At 48.4% G+C, this 23,038-nt stretch overlaps 1 protein-coding gene across 2 annotated transcripts in view; it reads left to right on the top strand.

Annotated features, from left to right (window-relative positions):
* The first annotated feature begins 1,784 nt into the window (after positions 1-1,784).
* The window catches only part of necab2 (N-terminal EF-hand calcium binding protein 2), a 148,399-nt gene continuing 127,145 nt past the window's right edge, over positions 1,785-23,038 (top strand). For both annotated transcript variants that reach the window (XM_043707377.2, XM_043707376.2), the window contains exons 1-2: positions 1,785-2,015; positions 3,057-3,081. In XM_043707377.2, coding sequence (XP_043563312.1) covers positions 1,785-2,015; positions 3,057-3,081 — 256 coding nt within the window. The remainder of the gene's footprint in view (positions 2,016-3,056; positions 3,082-23,038) is intronic.

A 23,038-nucleotide genomic window follows, 5' to 3' on the forward strand; every position in this document is an offset into this window, starting at 1 on the left:
ACACATTCGTATAGCAAAACACAAACAAACTCAGACATACACACGCAGACAAACTCAAACACACTGATACATACTAACACATACACACAAATTCAAATGTATAGCCACACATTCTACAGAAACACTCAGATACACACATATGGACTCACCTACACACATACAGACACAGACAAGCACAATGAAGCAATCTCAGGCACAGATATACACACACATACAAAGAGACCAATCACACACAACAGAAACTTGCACACACATGCATACATAGTGACACACACAAACACACATACACAGATATGAAGGCACACAGACTCGCAAAGGCCAAAGACATACTCAGAGATCCATGCAGAAATGCACAGAAATGCTTGCAAACTCTCACATATACCGTACACACACATACAGATACACATATGTACAGACACAGATATACTCACACATTTGTGTAGACACATGTAAACTCACGCACAGAAGTACAGACAGCTAGACTCATGCACAGAAACACATACGCACAGACAGGTATACTCACACAGACACATACACAAACAGCTGATATACACACAGGTATGTATATACACAGATATACTCATACGCACACACACAGATACACATAGACATACTCATACACACATTCAAATAGATACATATAAATAGATACAGATAAAAGGAAAGTTACCATAGTCCAATGGGCCATAGAACTGTTTTCTCATTAGACAGAGGGATAGCTGGTGGTGGTTTAACCTGAGGGTTACCACACCTTAGGTGACAAGAGGGTTTGAGAAGGTGAGACTTTCATGGCACCCTCAGCTGGTGTGAGAATCGAACCCACACTGTTTGCATCACATGCACACACACAATCACAGACACAGTCACGCACAAAATTGCACAGGCACAGTCACAGAGACTCTGTTACACTCAGTCACATGCACACAGTCATACACACAGCAGTCTCACGCACAGTAACACAGTCTCACCCACACTAACATGGATGCAGGCATTCACTCAATGTACTCACAAGGATATCTATATATACACTCTCAGACACGCATGTACAGACACATAGACTGGTACACTCAGACAGACACACACATAAAGGTGCAGAGACAGACACATACACATAGGCATACAGAGCTACACACAAGCACAGACAGACCTCCACCCACTGACATGCATAGGTACAGACAGAGTCACATACACAGACAGACACACAGATACACAGGTATGGAGCCACAAACACACACCCGTTGATAAAAGCACACAGACACGCACAACATAGCTGTTGCATCTCTAACAGTTTAGACATAATGTACATGCACCCATACCTGCACACACGTATCAGAAACACAGTCACATATTCACAAAGTTTACCCACAGTTTTTATATATATTATTATCAACCTGGGGGCTGCCCTGTGAGGAGGGTCGCTGGTTGGGTCCAGCTTGTCTCCAGCTGACTGGGCAGCAGTTTGAGGAGGACAGTGTCTGTGAGTGCAGAGCGGGGCCTGATCTTTTCCTCCCGCCCCTCTGTGCCTCTGCATCTCTCCATCTCTGCCGGCCTGTGTGTGTGTGTGTCTCTCTCTGTTCTACATCTTCTCCCGTTTCTCTCTAGCTCTCCGGGTCCCTGTGCTTGGTGCGTGAGCGGTGACGGGGAGCGGGGAGGTGGGCTGGAGGGGAGGGGGGGGGGGGGGGTCGAAGAGGGAGGCGTGTTGCTCGAGCCGGCCTGAAGCTGAGGGAAGGGGGAGGGAGGGAGGGAGGTGAGGGGAAGTGGGTGGGCTCCAGGATGTGAAGAAGATGTGTGATCAGGCAGCTCGCTACTGCAGGGTCAGCGTCCAGCAGCAGCTCCGTGACAAGCAGCCGCCTCTGCAGCGCAGCATTAGGGGGCTGGACGGGGTCCTGCGCTGGGTCTTCACCAAGATGAGCGACAAGAAGTTCGGGGATAGGGAATCCCAGAAAACTGAACAGGCAGCTTCCAGTGAGCAGCTCCCACCGGACACCAAGAAAGGCATCTCGGTTATCCTGGACGTAAGTAGCTCTCTTCACCACCCCCTCTCTCTCCCCAGCCTGGAGTTTATACCAACCCTGGCCTCGACTGAATTCAAAGAACTTTGCTCTTACTTTCATTAATAGCTCCCAGTCTCAGACCCGCAGGAGGAGGCGATAGAGACAGTGGTCAACTTTCAGAGGCTCGAGATTTCCCCCACTGACCAGGGACTGAGTCGAAATCCTTCCCTGCCAAAAAGGGACTGAAAATGAATAAATTCAACGGAACGTGAGGAGAAAGGAAGTGCCCGAGGATATTAACAAAAAAGGGGCACACGGGGAGAGAGAGAGAGAGAGAGGATGTGAGAGAAAGTGACAGGGAGAGGGAGAAATAGAGGGACATGCAGAAAGGAACGGAGAAAGTGAGAGAGACAGAGATTGAAAGAATGCGAGAGAGAGTGACAGGGAGCGAGAAACTGTGAGGGACAAGCAGAAAGGGAAAGCAAAAAAAGAGTAAATGAGAGAGAGAGAGACCGTGTCTACAGAGGAATTGCGAGAGACAGTGAGGGGAAGAGGGAGCAAGAGCGAAACTGTGAGGGACACAGAGAAACAGAGAGCAAAACAGAAAGCGAGACAGAGACAGAAACGCAGAGTGACACAGAGAGTGTAAAAATGTGAGGGACGTACTGAGAAACTGGAGAAAGGAAAAGGGGACACAGAGGCAGTGGCTGAAAGGCAAGGAGACGCAAAGGGAAATAGAGGGAAAAAGACAGAAAAGTGCAGAGAAAGAGGGAGGATTGAAAGGAAGATGAGTCGGAAAGAGAGGCAATCTGTTGGCAGGGGTGAAATTAATATGAAAGTTGGATGGAAGTATGAATAGAAATACCAAAAACTGAAGAGGGAGCGTGTCTGTACAAATGTTTCCATAGCTTTGACTATGTCTCCATAGTCTGGTTTGTAATGCAATATTAAATACTGCAAACAAATCCCGGGGGCATCCGGAGGGAATGGTTTCTGTTTGAATTTCTGCTGAGTCAGCGAAGAAATTAACCTTTTAAAAACCTGTTTTCTCCATCTCTCTAGATATTCAGAAGAGCTGATAAAAATGGTGAGTGCAGATTCATAATGATGCATATTTAATTTGTATTAGGCTAATTTTCAGAGGCATTTTTGGTAATGATACTGAGGGTGAAAGGGTTAAATTGCAAGGACAGTGTGTAAACTTAGCTCATGTGCCCTTGGGTTGGACCAACTCCGCATGGATCTGGTTGTGGTGATTAAATGTACAAAAAGATTCGGTTGGGATAATGTGAAGAGGCGTCATCCTCTTCGATGTTGACCTTTCTCTCCAGCAGGTTGGAATCGAATTGTATTTCCAATAGAACAGAGCCTGGGTTGGACCACATCTGCAGTACTGTGTTCACTTCTGAACACTGCAACTCAGGAAGCATAGAGAATATTGGCAAGGATTCACTTGGATGTGATCAGGGTTTCAAGGGTTAAAGGAGGACAAGATTCTCAGGTGAAGCCAGCAAGAGCCAGTCTGGGTCAATAGAGATCAGCTACAGACCAGGCAAGATCTCAGCACTGCAAGAGGAAGCCATTCAACCCATTACCTCCTCACCTACTATCTCAATGAGCATCTCACCAAGTGTCATTCTTCCTTTGCAGTTTGTTCCTTTTCTAACTAACCATCTGATTTCCCTTTGTCGAGCTTTGATTGAATTTGCATCCACCATCCTTTCAGGTATTCCATCTCAGACCTGAAACATTTGCTGTGCCGAAAAGCTTGTCCTCAAATCACTTTAGCTTCTTTCACAAAGTCTTTGAAATCTGTGGCCTCTTGTCCTCAATCCTTTCACAAGTGGAAACAGTTTTTCCCTTTTCTATTTAGGTCGTCCCCATGATTTTGAACTTCAACCAGATCACCTCCCAGTTTTCTCTTCTCTAAGGAGAACAGTCCCAGCTGTGTAAGCGAAATTCCTCATCCCTGGAACCATTCTGATAAATTCCTTTCTGCAATCTCCCCGATGCCTTCACATTGTTCTGAAAGTGCGCTGTCCAGAACTGAACTGATGCTGAGCTAGTTGGAGACTTGATGGAATGAGTGGACTTTTCCATTCCCTTAATGATGACCATCAGCTTCTCCTGAAAGAGAGTGAGAGTTTACATAGAATCTTAATACTGTGATTAGTGTGTATACCTGATCTGAACCTGAGCTTGAATGAAAACAAACTTCATGCTCAAAAGAGTTGATTAATTCTGATTTCCGCTCTGAAGATCCTAACCCAGGGACAGCGGATTCCACACACACACTGATTGTCAGTGGGGTACAGATCCCACACACACACGGATTGTCAGTGGGGTACAGATCCCACACACACACTGATTGTCAGTGGGGTACAGATCTCACACACACACTGATTATCAGTGGGGTACAGATCCCACACACACACTGATTGTCACTGGGGTACAGATCTCACACACACACCGATTGTCAGTGGGGTACAGATCCCACACACACACTGATTGTCAGTGGGGTACAGATCCCACACACACGGATTGTCAGTGGGGTACAGATCCCACACACACACTGATTGTCACTGGGGTACAGATCCCACACACACACTGATTGTCATTGGGGTACAGATCCCACACACACACTGATTGTCAGTGGGGTACAGATCCCACACACACACTGATTGTCAGTGGGGTACAGATCCCACACACACACTGATTATCAGTGGGGTACAGATCCCACACACACACTGATTGTCAGTGGGGTACAGATCCCACACACACACGGATTGTCAGTGGGGTACAGATCCCACACACACACTGATTGTCAGTGGGGTACAGATCTCACACACACACTGATTATCAGTGGGGTACAGATCCCACACACTCACGGATTGTCAGTGGGGTACAGATTCCACACACACACGGATTGTCATTGGGGTACAGATCCCACACACACACTGATTGTCAGTGGGGTACAGATCCCACACACACGGATTGTCAGTGGGGTACAGATCCCACACACACACTGATTGTCACTTGGGTACAGATCCCACACACACACTGATTGTCATTGGGGTACAGATCCCACACACACACTGATTGTCAGTGGGGTACAGATCCCACACACACACTGATTGTCAGTGGGGTACAGATCCCACACACACACGGATTGTCAGTGGGGTACAGATCCCACACACACACTGATTGTCATTGGGGTACAGATCCCACACACACACTGATTATCAGTGGGGTACAGATCCCACACACACACGGATTGTCAGTGGGGTACAGATCCCACACACACACTGATTGTCAGTGGGGTACAGATCCCACACACACACTGATTGTCAGTGGGGTACAGATCCCACACACACACTGATTGTCAGTGGGGTACAGATCCCACACACACACTGATTGTCAGTGGGGTACAGATCCCACGCACACACTGATTGTCAGTGGGGTACAGATCCCACACACACACTGATTGTCAGTGGGGTACAGATCCCACACACACACTGATTGTCAGTGGGGTACAGATCCCACACACACACGGATTGTCAGTGGGGTACAGATCCCACACACACACGGATTGTCATTGGGGTACAGATCCCACACACACACTGATTGTCAGTGGGGTACAGATCCCACACACACACGGATTGTCATTGGGGTACAGATCCCACACACACACTGATTGTCACTGGGGTACAGATCCCACACACACACGGATTGTCAATGGGGTACAGATCCCACACACACACTGATTGTCAGTGGGGTACAGATCCCACACACACACACTGATTGTCAGTGGGGTACAGATCCCACACACACACTGATTGTCAGTGGGGTACAGATCCCACACACACACTGATTGTCAATGGGGTACAGATCCTACACACACACTGATTGTCAATGGGGTACAGATCCTACACACACACTGATTGTCAGTGGGGTACAGAACCCACACACATACTGATTGTCATTAGGGTACAGATCCCACACACACACTGATTGTCAGTGGGGTACAGATCCCACACACACACTGATTGTCAGTGGGGTACAGATCCCACACACACACTGATTGTCAGTGGGGTACAGATCCCACACACACACTGATTATCAGTGGGGTACAGATCCCACACACACACGGATTGTCAGTGGGGTACAGATCCCACACACACACTGATTGTCACTGGGGTACAGATCCCACACACACACGGATTGTCATTGGGGTACAGATCCCACACACACACTGATTGTCAGTGGGGTACAGATCCCACACACACACTGATTGTCAGTGGGGTACAGATCCCACACACACACTGATTGTCAGTGGGGTACAGATCCCACACACACACTGATTGTCAGTGGGGTACAGATCCCACACACACACTGATTGTCAGTGGGGTACAGATCCCACACACACACTGATTATCAGTGGGGTACAGATCCCACACACACACGGATTGTCAGTGGGGTATAGATCCCACACACACACTGATTGTTGTTGGGGTACAGATCCCACACACACACTGATTGTCAGTGGGGTACAGATCCCACACACACACTGATTGTCAGTGGGGTACAGATCCCACACACACACGGATTGTCATCAGGGTACAGAGCTGAAAATGTGTTGCTGGAAAAGCGCAGCAGTTCAGACAGCATCCAAGGAGCAGGAGAATTGACGTTTTGGGCATGAGCCCTTCTTCTGGAATCTTCAGGTGCCATTCCTGAAGAAGGGCTCATGCCCGAAACGTTGATTCTCCTGCTCCTTGGATGCTGCCTGAACTGCTGCGCATTTCCAGCAACACATTTTCAGCTCTGATCTTCAGCATCTGCAGTCCTCACTTTCTCCTATTAGGGTACAGATCCTACACACACACTGATTGTCAGTGGGGTACAGATCCCACGCACACACTGATTGTCAGTGGGGTACAGATCCCACGCACACACTGATTGTCAGTGGGGTACAGATCCCACACACACACTGATTGTCAATGGGGTACAGATCCCACACACACACTGATTGTCACTGGGGTACAGATCCCACACACACACTGATTGTCAGTGGGGTACAGATCCCACACACACACTGATTGTCAGTGGGGTACAGATCCCACACACACACTGATTGTCAATGGGGTACAGATCCCACACACACACTGATTGTCAGTGGGGTATAGATCCCACGCACACACTGATTGTCAGTGGGGTACAGATCCCACACACACACGGATTGTCAGTGGGGTACAGATCCCACACACACACTGATTGTCAGTGGGGTACAGATCCCACACACACACTGATTGTCAGTGGGGTACAGATCCCACACACACACTGATTGTCAGTGGGGTACAGATCCCACACACACACTGATTGTCAGTGGGGTACAGATCCCACACACACACGGATTGTCACTGGGGTACAGATCCCACACACACACTGATTGTCAGTGGGGTACAGATCCTACACACACACGGATTGTCAGTGGGGTACAGATCCCACACACACACTGATTATCAGTGGGGTACAGATCCCACACACACACTGATTGTCAGTGGGGTACAGATCCCACACACACACGGATTGTCAGTGGGGTACAGATCCCACACACACACTGATTGTCAGTGGGGTACAGATCCTACACACACACGGATTGTCAGTGGGGTACAGATCCCACACACACACTGATTGTCAGTGGGGTATAGATCCCACACACACACTGATTGTCAGTGGGGTACTGATCCCACACACACACGGATTGTCAGTGGGGTACAGATCCCACACACACACTGATTATCAGTGGGGTACAGATCCCACACACACACTGATTGTCAGTGGGGTACAGATCCCACACACACACGGATTGTCAGTGGGGTACAGATCCCACACACACACTGATTGTCAGTGGGGTACAGATCCCACACACACACGGATTGTCAGTGGGGTACAGATCCCACACACACACTGATTGTCAGTGGGGTACAGATCCCACACACACACAGATTGTCAGTGGGGTACAGATCCCACACACACACGGATTGTCAGTGGGGTACAGATCCCACACACACACTGATTATCAGTGGGGTACAGATCCCACACACACACGGATTGTCGTTGGGGTACAGATCCCACACACACACTGATTGTCAGTGGGGTACAGATCCCACACACACACTGATTGTCAGTGGGGTACAGATCCCACACACACACTGATTGTCAGTGGGGTACAGATCCCACACACACACGGATTGTCAGTGGGGTACAGATCCCACACACACACTGATTGTCATTGGGGTACAGATCCCACACACACACTGATTGTCAGTGGGGTACAGATCCCACACACACACTGATTATCAGTGGGGTACAGATCCCACACACACACGGATTGTCAGTGGGGTACAGATCCCACACACACACTGATTGTCACTGGGGTACAGATCCCACACACACACTGATTGTCAGTGGGGTACAGATCCCACACACACACTGATTGTCAGTGGGGTACAGATCCCACACACACACTGATTGTCACTGGGGTACAGATCCCACACACACACTGATTGTCAGTGGGGTACAGATCCCACACACACACTGATTGTCAGTGGGGTACAGATCCCACACACACACTGATTATCAGTGGGGTACAGATCCCACACACACACGGATTGTCAGTGGGGTATAGATCCCACACACACACTGATTGTTGTTGGGGTACAGATCCCACACACACACTGATTGTCAGTGGGGTACAGATCCCACACACACACTGATTGTCAGTGGGGTACAGATCCCACACACACACGGATTGTCATCAGGGTACAGAGCTGAAAATGTGTTGCTGGAAAAGCGCAGCAGTTCAGACAGCATCCAAGGAGCAGGAGAATTGACGTTTTGGGCATGAGCCCTTCTTCTGGAATCTTCAGGTGCCATTCCTGAAGAAGGGCTCATGCCCGAAACGTTGATTCTCCTGCTCCTTGGATGCTGCCTGAACTGCTGCGCATTTCCAGCAACACATTTTCAGCTCTGATCTTCAGCATCTGCAGTCCTCACTTTCTCCTACTAGGGTACAGATCCTACACACACACTGATTGTCAGTGGGGTACAGATCCCACGCACACACTGATTGTCAGTGGGGTACAGATCCCACGCACACACTGATTGTCAGTGGGGTACAGATCCCACACACACACTGATTGTCAATGGGGTACAGATCCCACACACACACTGATTGTCACTGGGGTACAGATCCCACACACACACTGATTGTCAGTGGGGTACAGATCCCACACACACACTGATTGTCAGTGGGGTACAGATCCCACACACACACTGATTGTCAATGGGGTACAGATCCCACACACACACTGATTGTCAGTGGGGTATAGATCCCACGCACACACTGATTGTCAGTGGGGTACAGATCCCACACACACACGGATTGTCAGTGGGGTACAGATCCCACACACACACTGATTGTCAGTGGGGTACAGATCCCACACACACACTGATTGTCAGTGGGGTACAGATCCCACACACACACTGATTGTCAGTGGGGTACAGATCCCACACACACACTGATTGTCAGTGGGGTACAGATCCCACGCACACACTGATTGTCAGTGGGGTACAGATCCCACACACACACTGATTGTCAGTGGGGTATAGATCCCACACACACACGGATTGTCAGTGGGGTACAGATCCCACACACACACTGATTGTCAGTGGGGTACAGATCCCACACACACACTGATTGTCAGTGGGGTACAGATCCCACACACACACTGATTGTCAGTGGGGTACAGATCCCACACACACACTGATTGTCAGTGGGGTACAGATCCCACACACACACGGATTGTCAGTGGGGTACAGATCCCACACACACACGGATTGTCATTGGGGTACAGATCCCACACACACACTGATTGTCAGTGGGGTACAGATCCCACACACACACGGATTGTCAGTGGGGTACAGATCCCACACACACACTGATTGTCAATGGGGTACAGATCCCACACACACACTGATTGTCAGTGGGGTACAGATCCCACACACACACTGATTGTCAGTGGGGTACAGATCCCACACACACACTGATTGTCAGTGGGGTACAGATCCCACACACACACTGATTGTCAGTGGGGTACAGATCCCACACACACACTGATTGTTACTGGGGTACAGATCCCACACACACACTGATTGTCAGTGGGGTACAGATCCTACACACACACTGATTATCATTGGGGTACAGATCCCACACACACACTGATTGTCGTTGGGGTACAGATCCCACACACACACTGATTATCATTGGGGTACAGATCCCACACACACACTGATTGTCAGTGGGGTACAGATCCCACACACACACTGATTATCATTGGGGTACAGATCCCACACACACACGGATTGTCATTAGGGTACAGAGCTGAAAATGTGTTGCTGGAAAAGTGCAGCAGGTCAGGCAGTATCCAAGGAGCAGGAGAATCGATGTTTCGGGCATCAGCCCTTCTTCAGGAATCTTCAGGTGCCATTCCTGAAGAAGGGCTCATGCCTGAAACATCGATTCTCCTGCTCCTTGGATACTGCCTGACCTGCTGCGCATTTCCAGCAACACATTTTCAGCTCTGATCTTCAGCATCTGCATCCTCACTTTCTCCTATTAGGATACAGATCGTCCACACACACTGATTGTCAGTGGGGTACAGATCCCACACACACACTGATTGTCACTGGGGTACAGATCCCACACACACACTGATTGTCACTGGGGTACAGATCCCACACACACACTGATTGTCACTGGGGTACAGATCCCACACACACACTGATTGTCAGTGGGGTACAGATCCCACGCACACACTGATTGTGGGCGGCACGGTGGCACAGTGGTTAGCACTGCTGCCTCACAGCGCCTGAGATTCGGGTTCAATTCCCGCCTCAGGTGACTAACTCTGTGGAGTTTGCACGTTCTCCCCGTGTCTGCGTGGGTTTCCTCCGGGTGCTCTGGTTTCCTCCCATAGTCCAAAGATGTGCAGGTCAGCTGAATTGGCCATGCTAAATTGCCCGTAGTGTTAGGTAAGGGATAAATTTAGGGGTATTGTGGGTTGCGCTTCGGCAGGTCAGTGTGGACTTGTTGGGCCGAAGGGCCTGTTTCCACACTGTAATGTAATCTAATCTAATCCACACACACACACTCTCACACACACTCTCACACACACACTCTCGCATACTCACACACACATTCTCTCACACACACACTCTTCCACTCACACACACCCACACACACACCCATAGACACACACACACTCTCTCTCACACACACATACCCACTCACATACACACATACACACACTCACACACACCCATAGACACACACACACTCTCTCTCACACACACACACCCACTCACATACACACATACACACACTCACACACACCCACAGACACACACACACTCTCTCCCACACACTCACCCATAGACACACACACACTCTCTCTCACACAAATACTCACCCACACACACACAATCTCTCACACACACTCTCACACACACACTCTCACACAGTCTCACACACACCCACGCACACACCCACAGACACACACGCTCTCTCTTTCACACACACACACACAGAGACACACACACCTTCTCTCTCACACACACACCCACAGACACACTCACACACATTCTCTCACACACACCAACACACACACTCACACACTCACACTGACACACTTGCACATTCTCGCACACACACTCCCACAGACACACACACACACTCTCTCTCACACACACACACTCTCACACACACTCTCTCGCACACAGACACACACTCTCACACACACACACACACTCACATTCACACACACACACACACTCTCAGACACACTGTCACACAGACACAGTCACACACTCACACATTCTCCCACACACTCACACAGTCTCACACACACTCATACTCAAACACACACACACACTCAGACACACACACTGACATGCTCTCACACACACACTCACACTCACGCACACACTCTCACACACACTCTCACACTCACGCACACACTCTCACACACACTCTCACACACACTCTCACACACACACACACTCACACACACTCTCACACACACTCTCTCACACACACACACTCTCACACACACACACACTTTCTCACACACACACACACGTACACTCACACACACACTCTCACACATACACACTCTCACACACACAGTCATACACACATACACCCACACACACACTCTCACACACCCACACACACACACTCTCACACACCCACACACATTCTCTGACACACACACACTCACACACAGTCTCACACAAACACACACTCTCACACACCTACACACACACTCTCACACACTCACACATCCACACACACACTCACACACACTCTCTCACACACACACTCTCACACACGCACACAGACACTCTCTCACACAGACATACGCGCACACACTCTCTCACACTCACAGATACACACACACATCACACACACAGATACGCAAACACACTCACACACCCGCACACACACTCACACATCCACACACACTCTCTCTCACACACACAGTCACACACACACTCTCTCACACACCCACACACACACAGTCTCACACACACACACACTCTCTGACACACACACACAGTCACATACACAAACACTCTCACACACCTATACGCACACACTCTCACACACCCACACACACACTCTCAAATAGACACACATACGCACACACTCTCTCACACTCACAGATACACACACACACAGATACACACACACACACTTTCACACACCCGCACACACGCACTCACACATCCACACACACACACTCTCACACATCCACACACACACTCTCACACACCTATACACACACACTCTCACACACCACACACACACTCTCTCACACAGACACACACTCTCTCACACAGACACACACTCTCTCACACAGACACACACATGCACACACCCTCTACATCCCTGTGTAGAACTCCAGAGAAAGTGTGGGGAGAGAGAGGGCGGGAGGTCAGCTCGGCAGCATTTCAGTAAGCCGAGATCACTTTTAATCACCGTAAACAAAAGACGTAATTAGTGTTGGAAACACGTCGTTGATGTAATGTTTCTGTCAGGACCTTGAGATCTTCTTCAGGTAATCCCAAATTCAGATAATTGATATTCAGATAATCAAGGTTCCTCTGTAGTTCTCACTGGGATACGAGTCCCACACATACACTGACTTGCACTGAGATGCCGGTACCATACATGCTGATTCTCACTGGGGTGCAAATCCCACACAGTGTCTTTGACTTTCACTGGGGTGCAGGTCCCCCCTCCCACCACACACACACACGCACACACAGACACACACACTGACTCTCACTGGGATTTGGGTCCAACACACAGACACACACACACACACAGAGACACACACACACACACACTGACACAGACACACACACACTGACTCTCACTGGGATTTGGGTCCAACACACAGACACACACACACAGACACACACACACACACACTGACACAGACACACTGACTCTCACTGGGATTTGGCTCCAACACACCCACACACACACACGCACACACAGACACAGACACACACACACTGACACAGACACACACACACTGACTCTCACTGGGATTTGGCATACACACACACACTGACACAGACACACACACACTGACTCTCACTGGGTTTTGGGTCCAACACACACAGACACACACACACACACTGACACAGACACACACACACTGACTCTCACTGGGATTTGGCTCCAACACACACACACACAGACACACACACACACACACTGACTCTCACTGGGATTCAGATCCCATACACACACTGACTCTCTCTGGAATCAAGGTCTTGACTATTGATGTAGTCAGTAATTTCTTTGCATATTCTGCGGGAGACATTGAGGGCATCATTAACGTTAAGTGGCTACCATGACTGAGATTGAAATTGGGAGCTTGTTTTGAAAGTATTGAGTCAGGCAGTTGGACAGTGCAGCTCATTGGCAGTAACAAGCGCCTCAATGTTGGGGACATATCTGAGCCGGTACATGGATATTGAAACAGCAGGATCTGCCAGTAGATTGCAGTGTTTGAAGAGACATTACTGATGATACTTCCCAAGGCATTTGAGGGATGTGCTGAATACTGTTCAGGTCTTGGGCGTGTGCAGCTGCTGCTACCCTGCATACTGAGAACTGGGTTTGTGGGCTTTGTGATTAAACACTCTTCCTCAAACGGCCAAAGGCTGTGCTGATGTGTGAGGTCATGTGCTTGCACCAAGACTGCCTGTCCACTGTAATCTCAGATCTCGATGAGGATAACATCTGCAGCATTGACCTTGTTGGTTCCGAGCTGTCAGAAGATGTTTATATGTTTGGCTGGGCTTGAGCTGAGCTGGCAATGGAGGACCTTCTGTAGGGCGTGGTTGAGTAAATCTGTAATGGGGACTGAGTCTTGGTTGGAGAGATGCTCAAATGATTGCTGACCACCTGTCTGTCCTCAGCTTTCGGTTGGACATGGGTGTGAGGGTACTTGGGTTGTAGATGGTTTTAACTCACACATCCTGGGTGTCAGCAAGCCGCTGGATTTCCTGCATTCTTTGCTCCCCCACCTTCCATTCTTTAAATCACAGGCCATTCAGTTAGACCTTAATCTTCATTTATCTTTAGAGCTATTTTCTCTCCGTTGAGCATTGGTGGTGTTTCCACCTGTAGTTCTTGGATCTCTATCAATAGAGCCATGATATATTCTGGCAGTGAAACCGAGAGTCTCCTGCTGATCAGGATGGATTTAGGGGCAGGCTTGGCACTGAGGGCCACTCTGTGTCTGCTGTTCATTGAGCATCACCAGGCATTGACTGAGTAGGTCTTCCTGCACAAGGACCTTGCGTCTTTGAGTCATAGAGTTGTAGAGCACGGAAAGAGACCCCGTAGTTCAACTCGTCCATGCTAACCAGATATCCTAAATTAATCTCGTCCCATTTGTAAGTATTTAACCCGTATCCCTGTAAATCTTCCCTATTCATATCCTTCATTATTGATCTTCCTGTGGCAAGCACATCTGCTGCCACTGCCATTTCTCTGCCAGGCTGATGGAACTAGGCCCAAAAAAGGCTCGTGGCCATAGCGGAGTTGAGTTTGGGCTGATGTGCTACCCACTGCTGGCATCAGTGGTGTCTGCATTGACAAGGCCCAGCTAGTGGCAAGGTGGAGGGAAGACAGTAGGGAAGAGTGACGACTTTCATCCCAGAGACAGCAATGTGGTGAAGGCACACATACCTGACGGCCAGGCCCAAGGCCCATGACAGAGCACTTAACAGTTGGACACTTTCTTTATTTTGTCATTTTTCTGCCCTGTGCTGGAGAGTGGCGACACTACACACTTTCACTGTATTTTGTAACAAGATACACTTGACAATAAATAAATCAGATCAACCATGTTGAAAGCTAACTCCTGTCATGGCATAAGGGATGTGTCCCACACTCGGGCAGTGCCATGCTGAGCATGCACTACTGTCCAGAGCAAAGGTGTTGCCATGAGGACTGCTTGATGATAGAGGATGTTAGTTATGCCCAGATCGAAATATGTCACCCGGAGAAGGAAGAGGGCACCATTTGCTGGCCCAAAACTTTCCATGCCAATCTCACATTTCCAGAAGTTTCAGAAATCACCAGGGGAGAATCCATTCAGATCCACTGGGGACCCAGGACAATGACTGATCGAGGTTGGAATTCCATGATTCTTTGTTCTCATTCATCGCTTCCCGTGTCAAGGTGTACAAATGTAACCATTACTTGGGGTTAGGCAAAGCCAAAGGATCATAAGGCATTGACTTGTCACAGAAAGGAGCTGGCCAAGGTAGCCAACGGGCTCACTTTTGTAATGTTGAATCTATCCAGTGAGACAGTGTTTTTCCTCAGATTAACCCCTACCAGAGAGGGTGTCTCCACTTTGTCGTTCTTTGAGTTGACCTTCTCCTGCCCACTCTGTTTCACTCAGGGCTGAGGTGCCATTGCCACAGTACCAGACCTTGTGGCTATGACAGTGGTGTGATATCCAGGTCTCACGCTGCTGGCCTTGTCTGTGACATTGCAGATCCCTCACTTCATTTTGACAGAGTGCAATGTGTCACTGCCCTGTATAGTAGGGGGTTCCCTTATAGACTGCCACACAGCCCTGAGGGAGCCAGGATTCTGTCCAATGGCAGGCACAGCCAGGGACACTAGAAGACCAATCTCCATTGCACGGACACACCATAGCCCCTAGTCAAGATGAGAGTGGTGCTGGAAAAGCACAGCAGGTCAGGCAGCATCTGAGGAGCAGGAAAATCAACGTTTCAGGCAAAAGCCTTTCATCAGGAATCGTGATGAAGGGCTATTACCTGAAACGTCAAATTTCCTGCTCCTCAGATGCTGCCTGACCTGCTGTACTTTTCCAACACCACTCTAATCTTGACTCTAATCTCCAGCATCTGCAGTACCCGCTTTCACTCTGTTTTAGCTCCAAATCCTCTTGAGCCGAGGATGGTGTCAGACTCAAATCGAACAGGGTCTCCATATCATAAGCCCGTGTAAGATCAGCAAAGACTCATTTTGCATCCGACCGCTTCACAAACTGTAAGTGTCCATGTTTGGGGCTCAGCTATTCATGATGTATGTGCATGGCTTGGATGGGCGAAGCAAATGCAACATTTACCAATGACACAAACTGGGATACGATTGTGAGTTGCAAGGAGGATGCAAGATGATTTAGACGAGTGGAATGAGTGGGCTGGACAGACGTCAGTACAATGTGAAGGTATACACTTTAGTGTGAAAAATAGACAAGAAGAGTATTATTTAAATAGTGATATATTGAGAAGGGTGGATGGACATAGGGATCTGGGTGTCCTTCTACACCAGTAAACGAAGGTGGACAGAGAGGTACAGCAGGGAGAAAGAGAGGACTGCAGATGTGGGAGATCAGAGTCACAAAAGCATAGCCGGTCAGGCATCATCCGAGGAGCAGGAGAATCGACATTTTCATCATAAGGTCAGCAAGCAATTAGGAAGGCAGACAGCATGTTGGCCTTCATCACACGCGTGTTTGAGGTCAGCTGTAGAGACCTCTTAGTGCATTATTCAAGGCTTTGGTGACACCACACTTGGAATATTGTGTGCAATCTCGCTCCCCTGCTGAAGAGGGGATGTACACACCATTAAAGGGATTGCAGGGCAGGTTCACTCAGGGTTGGCAGGACTGTCCGATGAGGAGCAATTGTTTTAACTGGGCCTGCACTCACTGGAGTTTCAAAGGAAGAGAGGGAATCTTATTGAAATGTTTAGCATTCTAACAGGGTTGAACAGACTCAACCTGCCTTCATCATATGAAAGAGGGTTACACCCAAAACATCGACTTCTCCACCTCCTGATGCTGCCTGCCTTGCTGTGTCCCTCTCCCTCCTGATGCTGCCTGCCTTGCTGTGTCCCTCTCCCTCCTGATGCTGCCTGGCTTGCTGTATCCCTCTCCCTCCTGATGCAGCCTGCCTTGCTGTGTCCCTCTCCCTCCTGATGCTGCCTGCCTTGCTGTGTTCTTCCAGCCTCCTGCCTGTCCACTTCATCACGGCACGGTGGCACAGTGGTTAGCACTGCTGCCTCGCAGCGCCAGAGATCCGGGTTCAATTCCCGCCTCAGGCGACTGACTGTGTGGAGTTTGCACGTTCTCCCCGTGTCTGTGTGGGTTTCCTCCGGGTGCTCCGGTTTCCTCCCACAGTCCAAAGATGTGCAGGTCAGGTGAATTGGCCATGCTAAATTGCCCGTAGTGTTGGGTAAGGGGTAAATGTAGGGGTATGGGTGGGTTACGCTTCGGCGGGTCGGTGTGGACTTGTTGGGCCGAAGGGCCTGTTTCCACACTGTAAAGTAATCTAATCACATTTTGAGGCAGCACATTTCAGACCCTAATTAATCTCTGATTATGAGAGTTTTTTTCTCATATCACCCTTGCTCTTGTTCCCCTTACAAACAGGAACAGTTTCTCCCTATCCACTCTATCCAGATCGCTCTTGATTATGAAAATTTCAATCAGATCTCCTCTCAATCTCTTCTCTCCAGGGAGAACAGTTCCAACTTCTTCAATTTATCCTCATATGTGTCCCATTCCTGGAACCACTGCTTCTGAACTCTTTCCAATGCATTCACGTCTTTTCCCACAAATGGACACAGTCACTGTCTAACAAGTCTAACGTGCAAGTTCTGTATCGCTTCTCATGAGCAGAGACCCCAGGTTGCACAGATGTTGGATCTGTAGGGGTTCTGTTGATCAGCGTCATGGCTCCCTCTTATTGTGCAGCCGGCAGAGGATGGAGATGAATATGGTAACAAAACTACAGCACCATAAACCACATTCCTCTCCTAGTTGTCAGAGTTGAAGGCCAATGTGAGATTGAAGAAGGCTGTGTAAATGTTGTTGTCTATCTCTATATTTCATGCATGTGTCTTGCTGTGAAGATCATGTCCACTATCCCCTTGGAGAGGTTGGATAGTTTGGGCCAGTACTCATTAGAGTTTAGAAGGATAAGAAATGACCTTTTTGAAATCTTTGAGATACTTAGAGAACGCAACAGAGTAGATGGGGGCAGGTTTTCTCCCCAGGTGGGACTAAAAGGTAAAATCTCATTTAAAACAGATGAGGAGGAATTTCTTCTCAGAGGGTAATGAGGTCATGGAATTGGTTACTGCAGAAGGCTGTTGAGGCTGGCTCATGCAGTATTCTCAAGGTTTATATTTTTAACCAGTAAGGGAATGAAGGATTTATGTGGTTTAGACAGGAAACTGGAATTGAAGATTATCGGATCAGACATGGTGTCATTGAATGAGGGAGCAGACTCAATGGGCTGAATGGCCTGCTCCTATAGTCTTTAATAGACAGAACCCACCTTGTGAAGCCAGTAGGAGTTCTGGGGAGCAGATGATTGAGGTGGATGTTTGCACTGACCTTCTATGTGAGGACAGCAGTGAGAACCCTCCATAGTTAGTACAATGGGCCTTTATTTTAATTCACTCAAGGCACATGGGTGTCACTGGCTTGGCCAGAATTTATTGCTCGCCCCTCGTTGTCCTTGAGAAGGTGGTAGTGAGCTGCTTTCTTGAACCACTGCAGTCCACATGCTGTAGATACACCCACAATGTCCTTAGGGACAGAATTCCAGGATTTTGATGCAGTGAAAATGAAGGAACGGTGATATATTTCCAGTCAGGATGGTCAGAGGCTTGGAGGGGAATTTGTGGGTGGTAGTGTTCCCACATATCTGTTGACCTTGTCCTTCTAGATGGAAGTGGTCATGGGTTTGAAATGTGCTGTCTAAGGATCTTTGGTGAATTTCTGCAGTGCATCTTGGAGATAGTATACACTATTGCCATTGAGTTTCGGTGGTGGAGGGAGTGGATGTTTGTAGATTTGGTACCAATCAAGATGGCTACTCTGTCCTGGATGGTGTCAAGCTTCTTGAGGGTTATTGGAGCTGCACCTTTCCAGGCAAGTGGGGAGTATTCCCATCACACTCCTGACTTGTGAATTGTAGATGGTGGACAGGCTTTGGGGAGACAGGAGGTGAGTTACACTTTGCAATATTCCTAGCCTCTGACCTTGTAGTCACTGTGTTTATGTGGCAAGCCCAGATGAGTTTCTGGTCAATGATAACCCCCAGGATCTTGGGCAATTCAGTGATGCTAACTTTGAATGTAAAGAGATGGTGGTTAGATTGTTTCTTATTGGTGATGGTCATAGCTTGGCATTTGTGTGGCACAAATGTTACTTGCACTTATCACTCCAAGCCTGGATGTTGTCTTGATCTTGTCGCATTTGAACACGGACTGCTTCAATATCTGAGGAGTCACAGATTGTTGCTAAACATTGTGCAATCATCAGTGAACATCCCCCACTTCTGACCTTTTGGCGAAGGGAACATCTTTGATGAAGCAGCTGAAAATGGTTGAGCCTAGGTCACTACCCTGAGGAAGTCCTGCAGAGACGTCCTGGAATCGATATGACTGACCTCCAGCAACCACGACCATCTTCCTATGTGTCCAACCAACAGAGAGTTTCCCCCCGATAGCCATCGACTCCAGCGTTGCCAGGCCTCCAGGATAGCACACTCAGTGAAATGTAGCCCTGATTTCAAGGGCTGTCACTCTCACCTCATCTATGGAATTCAGTGCTTTTGTTCATGGTTGAACCAAGGCTGTAATGAGGTCAGGAGCTGAGTGACCCTGAGCATCACTGAGCAGTTTATTGTTGTATAGTGCTGCTTGATAGCCCTTTTGATGACATCTTCATCACTTTACTGATGATCAAGAGTAAACCGATGGGGCAGGAACTGGCCAGGTTGGATTTGTCCTGCTTTTTATGTATAAGACATACCTGGGCGATCTTCTAGGAGAAAGTGAGGGCTGCAGATGCTGGAGATCAGAGCTGAAAATGTGTTGCTGGAATAGCGCAGCAGGTCAGGCAGCATCCAAGGAGCAGGAGAATTGACGTTTCGGGCATGAGCCTGAAGAAGGGCTCAGGCCCGAAACGTCGATTCTCCTGCTCCTTGGATGCTGCCTGACCTGCTGCGCTTTTCCAGCAACACATTTTCATACCTGGGCAATCTTCCTCATTGTAGGCTAGATGCCCATGTTGTAATTGTACTGGAACAGCTTGGCTAAGGGAGTGGCAAGTTCTGGAGCATAGGTCTTCAGTATTAATCCAGGAATGCTGTCAGTGTCCATAGCCTCCAATATCCAGTGTCTCAAACCATTTCTTGATTTCACGTGGAGTGAATCAAATTGGGTGGTATCTGTTATGCCGGGGGGCTCTGGAGGGGACTGAAATGGATCATCAACTTGGCACTTTTGATTCATCTCCTTTCTTGAAGTTGATCACAATTGCAGTGTCTCCGAGATCTTGGGCATGCCCTCCACTTTGCGAATAAGGGAGAGGAGGTCACATATGTTCCTCCATATTTAGTTGAAATAGTTTGGTGACGTTTCCATCTTTGTCAATGACTGTGTGGGTTCTTAGCTGTTGGGGGCCTTTTGAATCTCATGGCAGGCTGGCATTGTGCTGAGGTGGTATTGGGCAGCCTAGGTTGGGGAGATACCTGGAGTGCTGAAGCCTCTCCATGCTTTTGATGGACATCGGTCTGTTCCTCACTCTGAGTAGAACAAGGTGTTGGGCCCTTGGTCTAGGGACAGTCTGGACTGCACCATACATGTCATTGTTGTTGATGAGTTGCTGGTGTTTTTTGGCAATCTTTCCACCCTACCATCAGTTCTCAGTCCTGACCTTCAGTTGGAAGAGGTGGGAGATGTCTGTGCTTGGTTTCTTATCCTGCCCTCCCCGTCTCCCATCATTTTGACTGGCTTCTCTTTGTGGACAAAGTGGGCTGAATGGCCTCCTCCTGTATACTTGCGACTCCAAGATTTCTGCACTTCTAAGGCAGGTCCCTACCTCGTGATGATTTCAGAATGGAGTAATGGGGCCCCATCAGAGAACAAGGCCCGAGGTGGACCCAGGGGCCCATGCCAGTAACAGACCTGGAACCTGAGAGGAGTATCAGTGCCAACATCTTGAAGAGAGGCGAGAACTCTCTCAATGAATAGACAATTCAGTGGAGTGTGTAATGGGCAATACCATCTTCCTCTGAATATATCCAGAAGATAGTCTAGACCCTAACCTTTCCTTGTTTAAAGGTTAGTGGAAGGGATTGCATTCCAGGTGCATTCTGATTGGTCAAACTTCACAACATTAAGCAAAGCATACTTTATTTTTACACTTACAGTTAAATATAGACAAAATAAAAGTAAAAGAATTGGCTTAACTGTAGCTCTATCAAAATGCTTCACAAAATAATATATATTAACTACTGCTAATTAATTATTTCAATATAGTAATATCTCAGAAACACAGTCAAGATTAGAGTGGTGCTTAAAAAACACAGCAGGTCAGGCAGCATCCGAGGATCAGGAGAATCGACATTTTGGGCAAAAGCCCTTCATCAGGATTCCTGCTCCTCGGATGCTGCCTGACCTACTGTGCTTTTCTAGCACCATTCTAATCTTGACTCTATGCTCCCACATCTGCAGTACCCACTTCTGCCTATCTCAGAAACACACCCTTGGCAAAGGCAAATTCAATAAAATAAATTGTCTCACATGCAGTTTGAGCACCAGGAAGAGCACCCCAGCTTTTAGCTGGAACAGAGAGAGGAATAGGAGTTTCCACATCCAGCTTGAAGACCCAAGCAACTGCTGAAAGCTAAAACGAAAAATCCTGGTTCTGTGGGAGCTTGACCCCACCCGTTCAGGCTGCTTCTCTTGTCCCAGCTTTAAAGAAAAAAACCTAAGGCCTCACAAGATGTTTACTTTATTCAGAGTAAATGGACAGCCCTTCGCCTCTGTCTTATAACCTTGCTTAAAAAAAAAAGCCAGGACAAAATGAACCTCTTAAAGTCACAGTGTTGTGACAGATGTAAGAGAAACCGGTCATTCACTGCAGCTCAGGGTTTGAGATGGGCTGGGATGGGAGTGGGATTGGGAATTGGGAGTGGGATTGGGAGTTGGGAGTGGGATTGGGAGTTGCGAGTGAGGTGGGGACAGGAGGACGTGGAATATTGTGGAATGAAATGGTGAAGAGCCAGAGGAATGGAATTTGTTTTTATTCTACTTGTTGATCAAATTTCCAGCGTCACCTCTCTTACTCCCACTTGACAATCTCCCAATAATCCTTCCCCCTTTGCCTACCTCTGAGCTGTAATAAAAGTAAGCAACACCTTTTCTTCAGAGTCAGGGTGGCACCCACCCCCATCCTCATTCCCTTCACCCAGCATTGCTTCCCCCTCCAATTCTATATCCCTCTATCCTCTTTCCTCTGTCCTCCATCTCCATTCCCCCTTCTCCTTTCTCAGCCCCTCCCTTCCCATTCTTATTGCCCCTCCATCCCCTCCTATTTCCCTCTCTTCCATTCTCT

This window comes from Chiloscyllium plagiosum, unplaced genomic scaffold, assembly GCF_037043375.1.
Source record: "Chiloscyllium plagiosum isolate Xiang-an unplaced genomic scaffold, Cpla_swu_hap1 HiC_scaffold_17, whole genome shotgun sequence".
NCBI lineage: Eukaryota > Metazoa > Chordata > Chondrichthyes > Orectolobiformes > Hemiscylliidae > Chiloscyllium > Chiloscyllium plagiosum.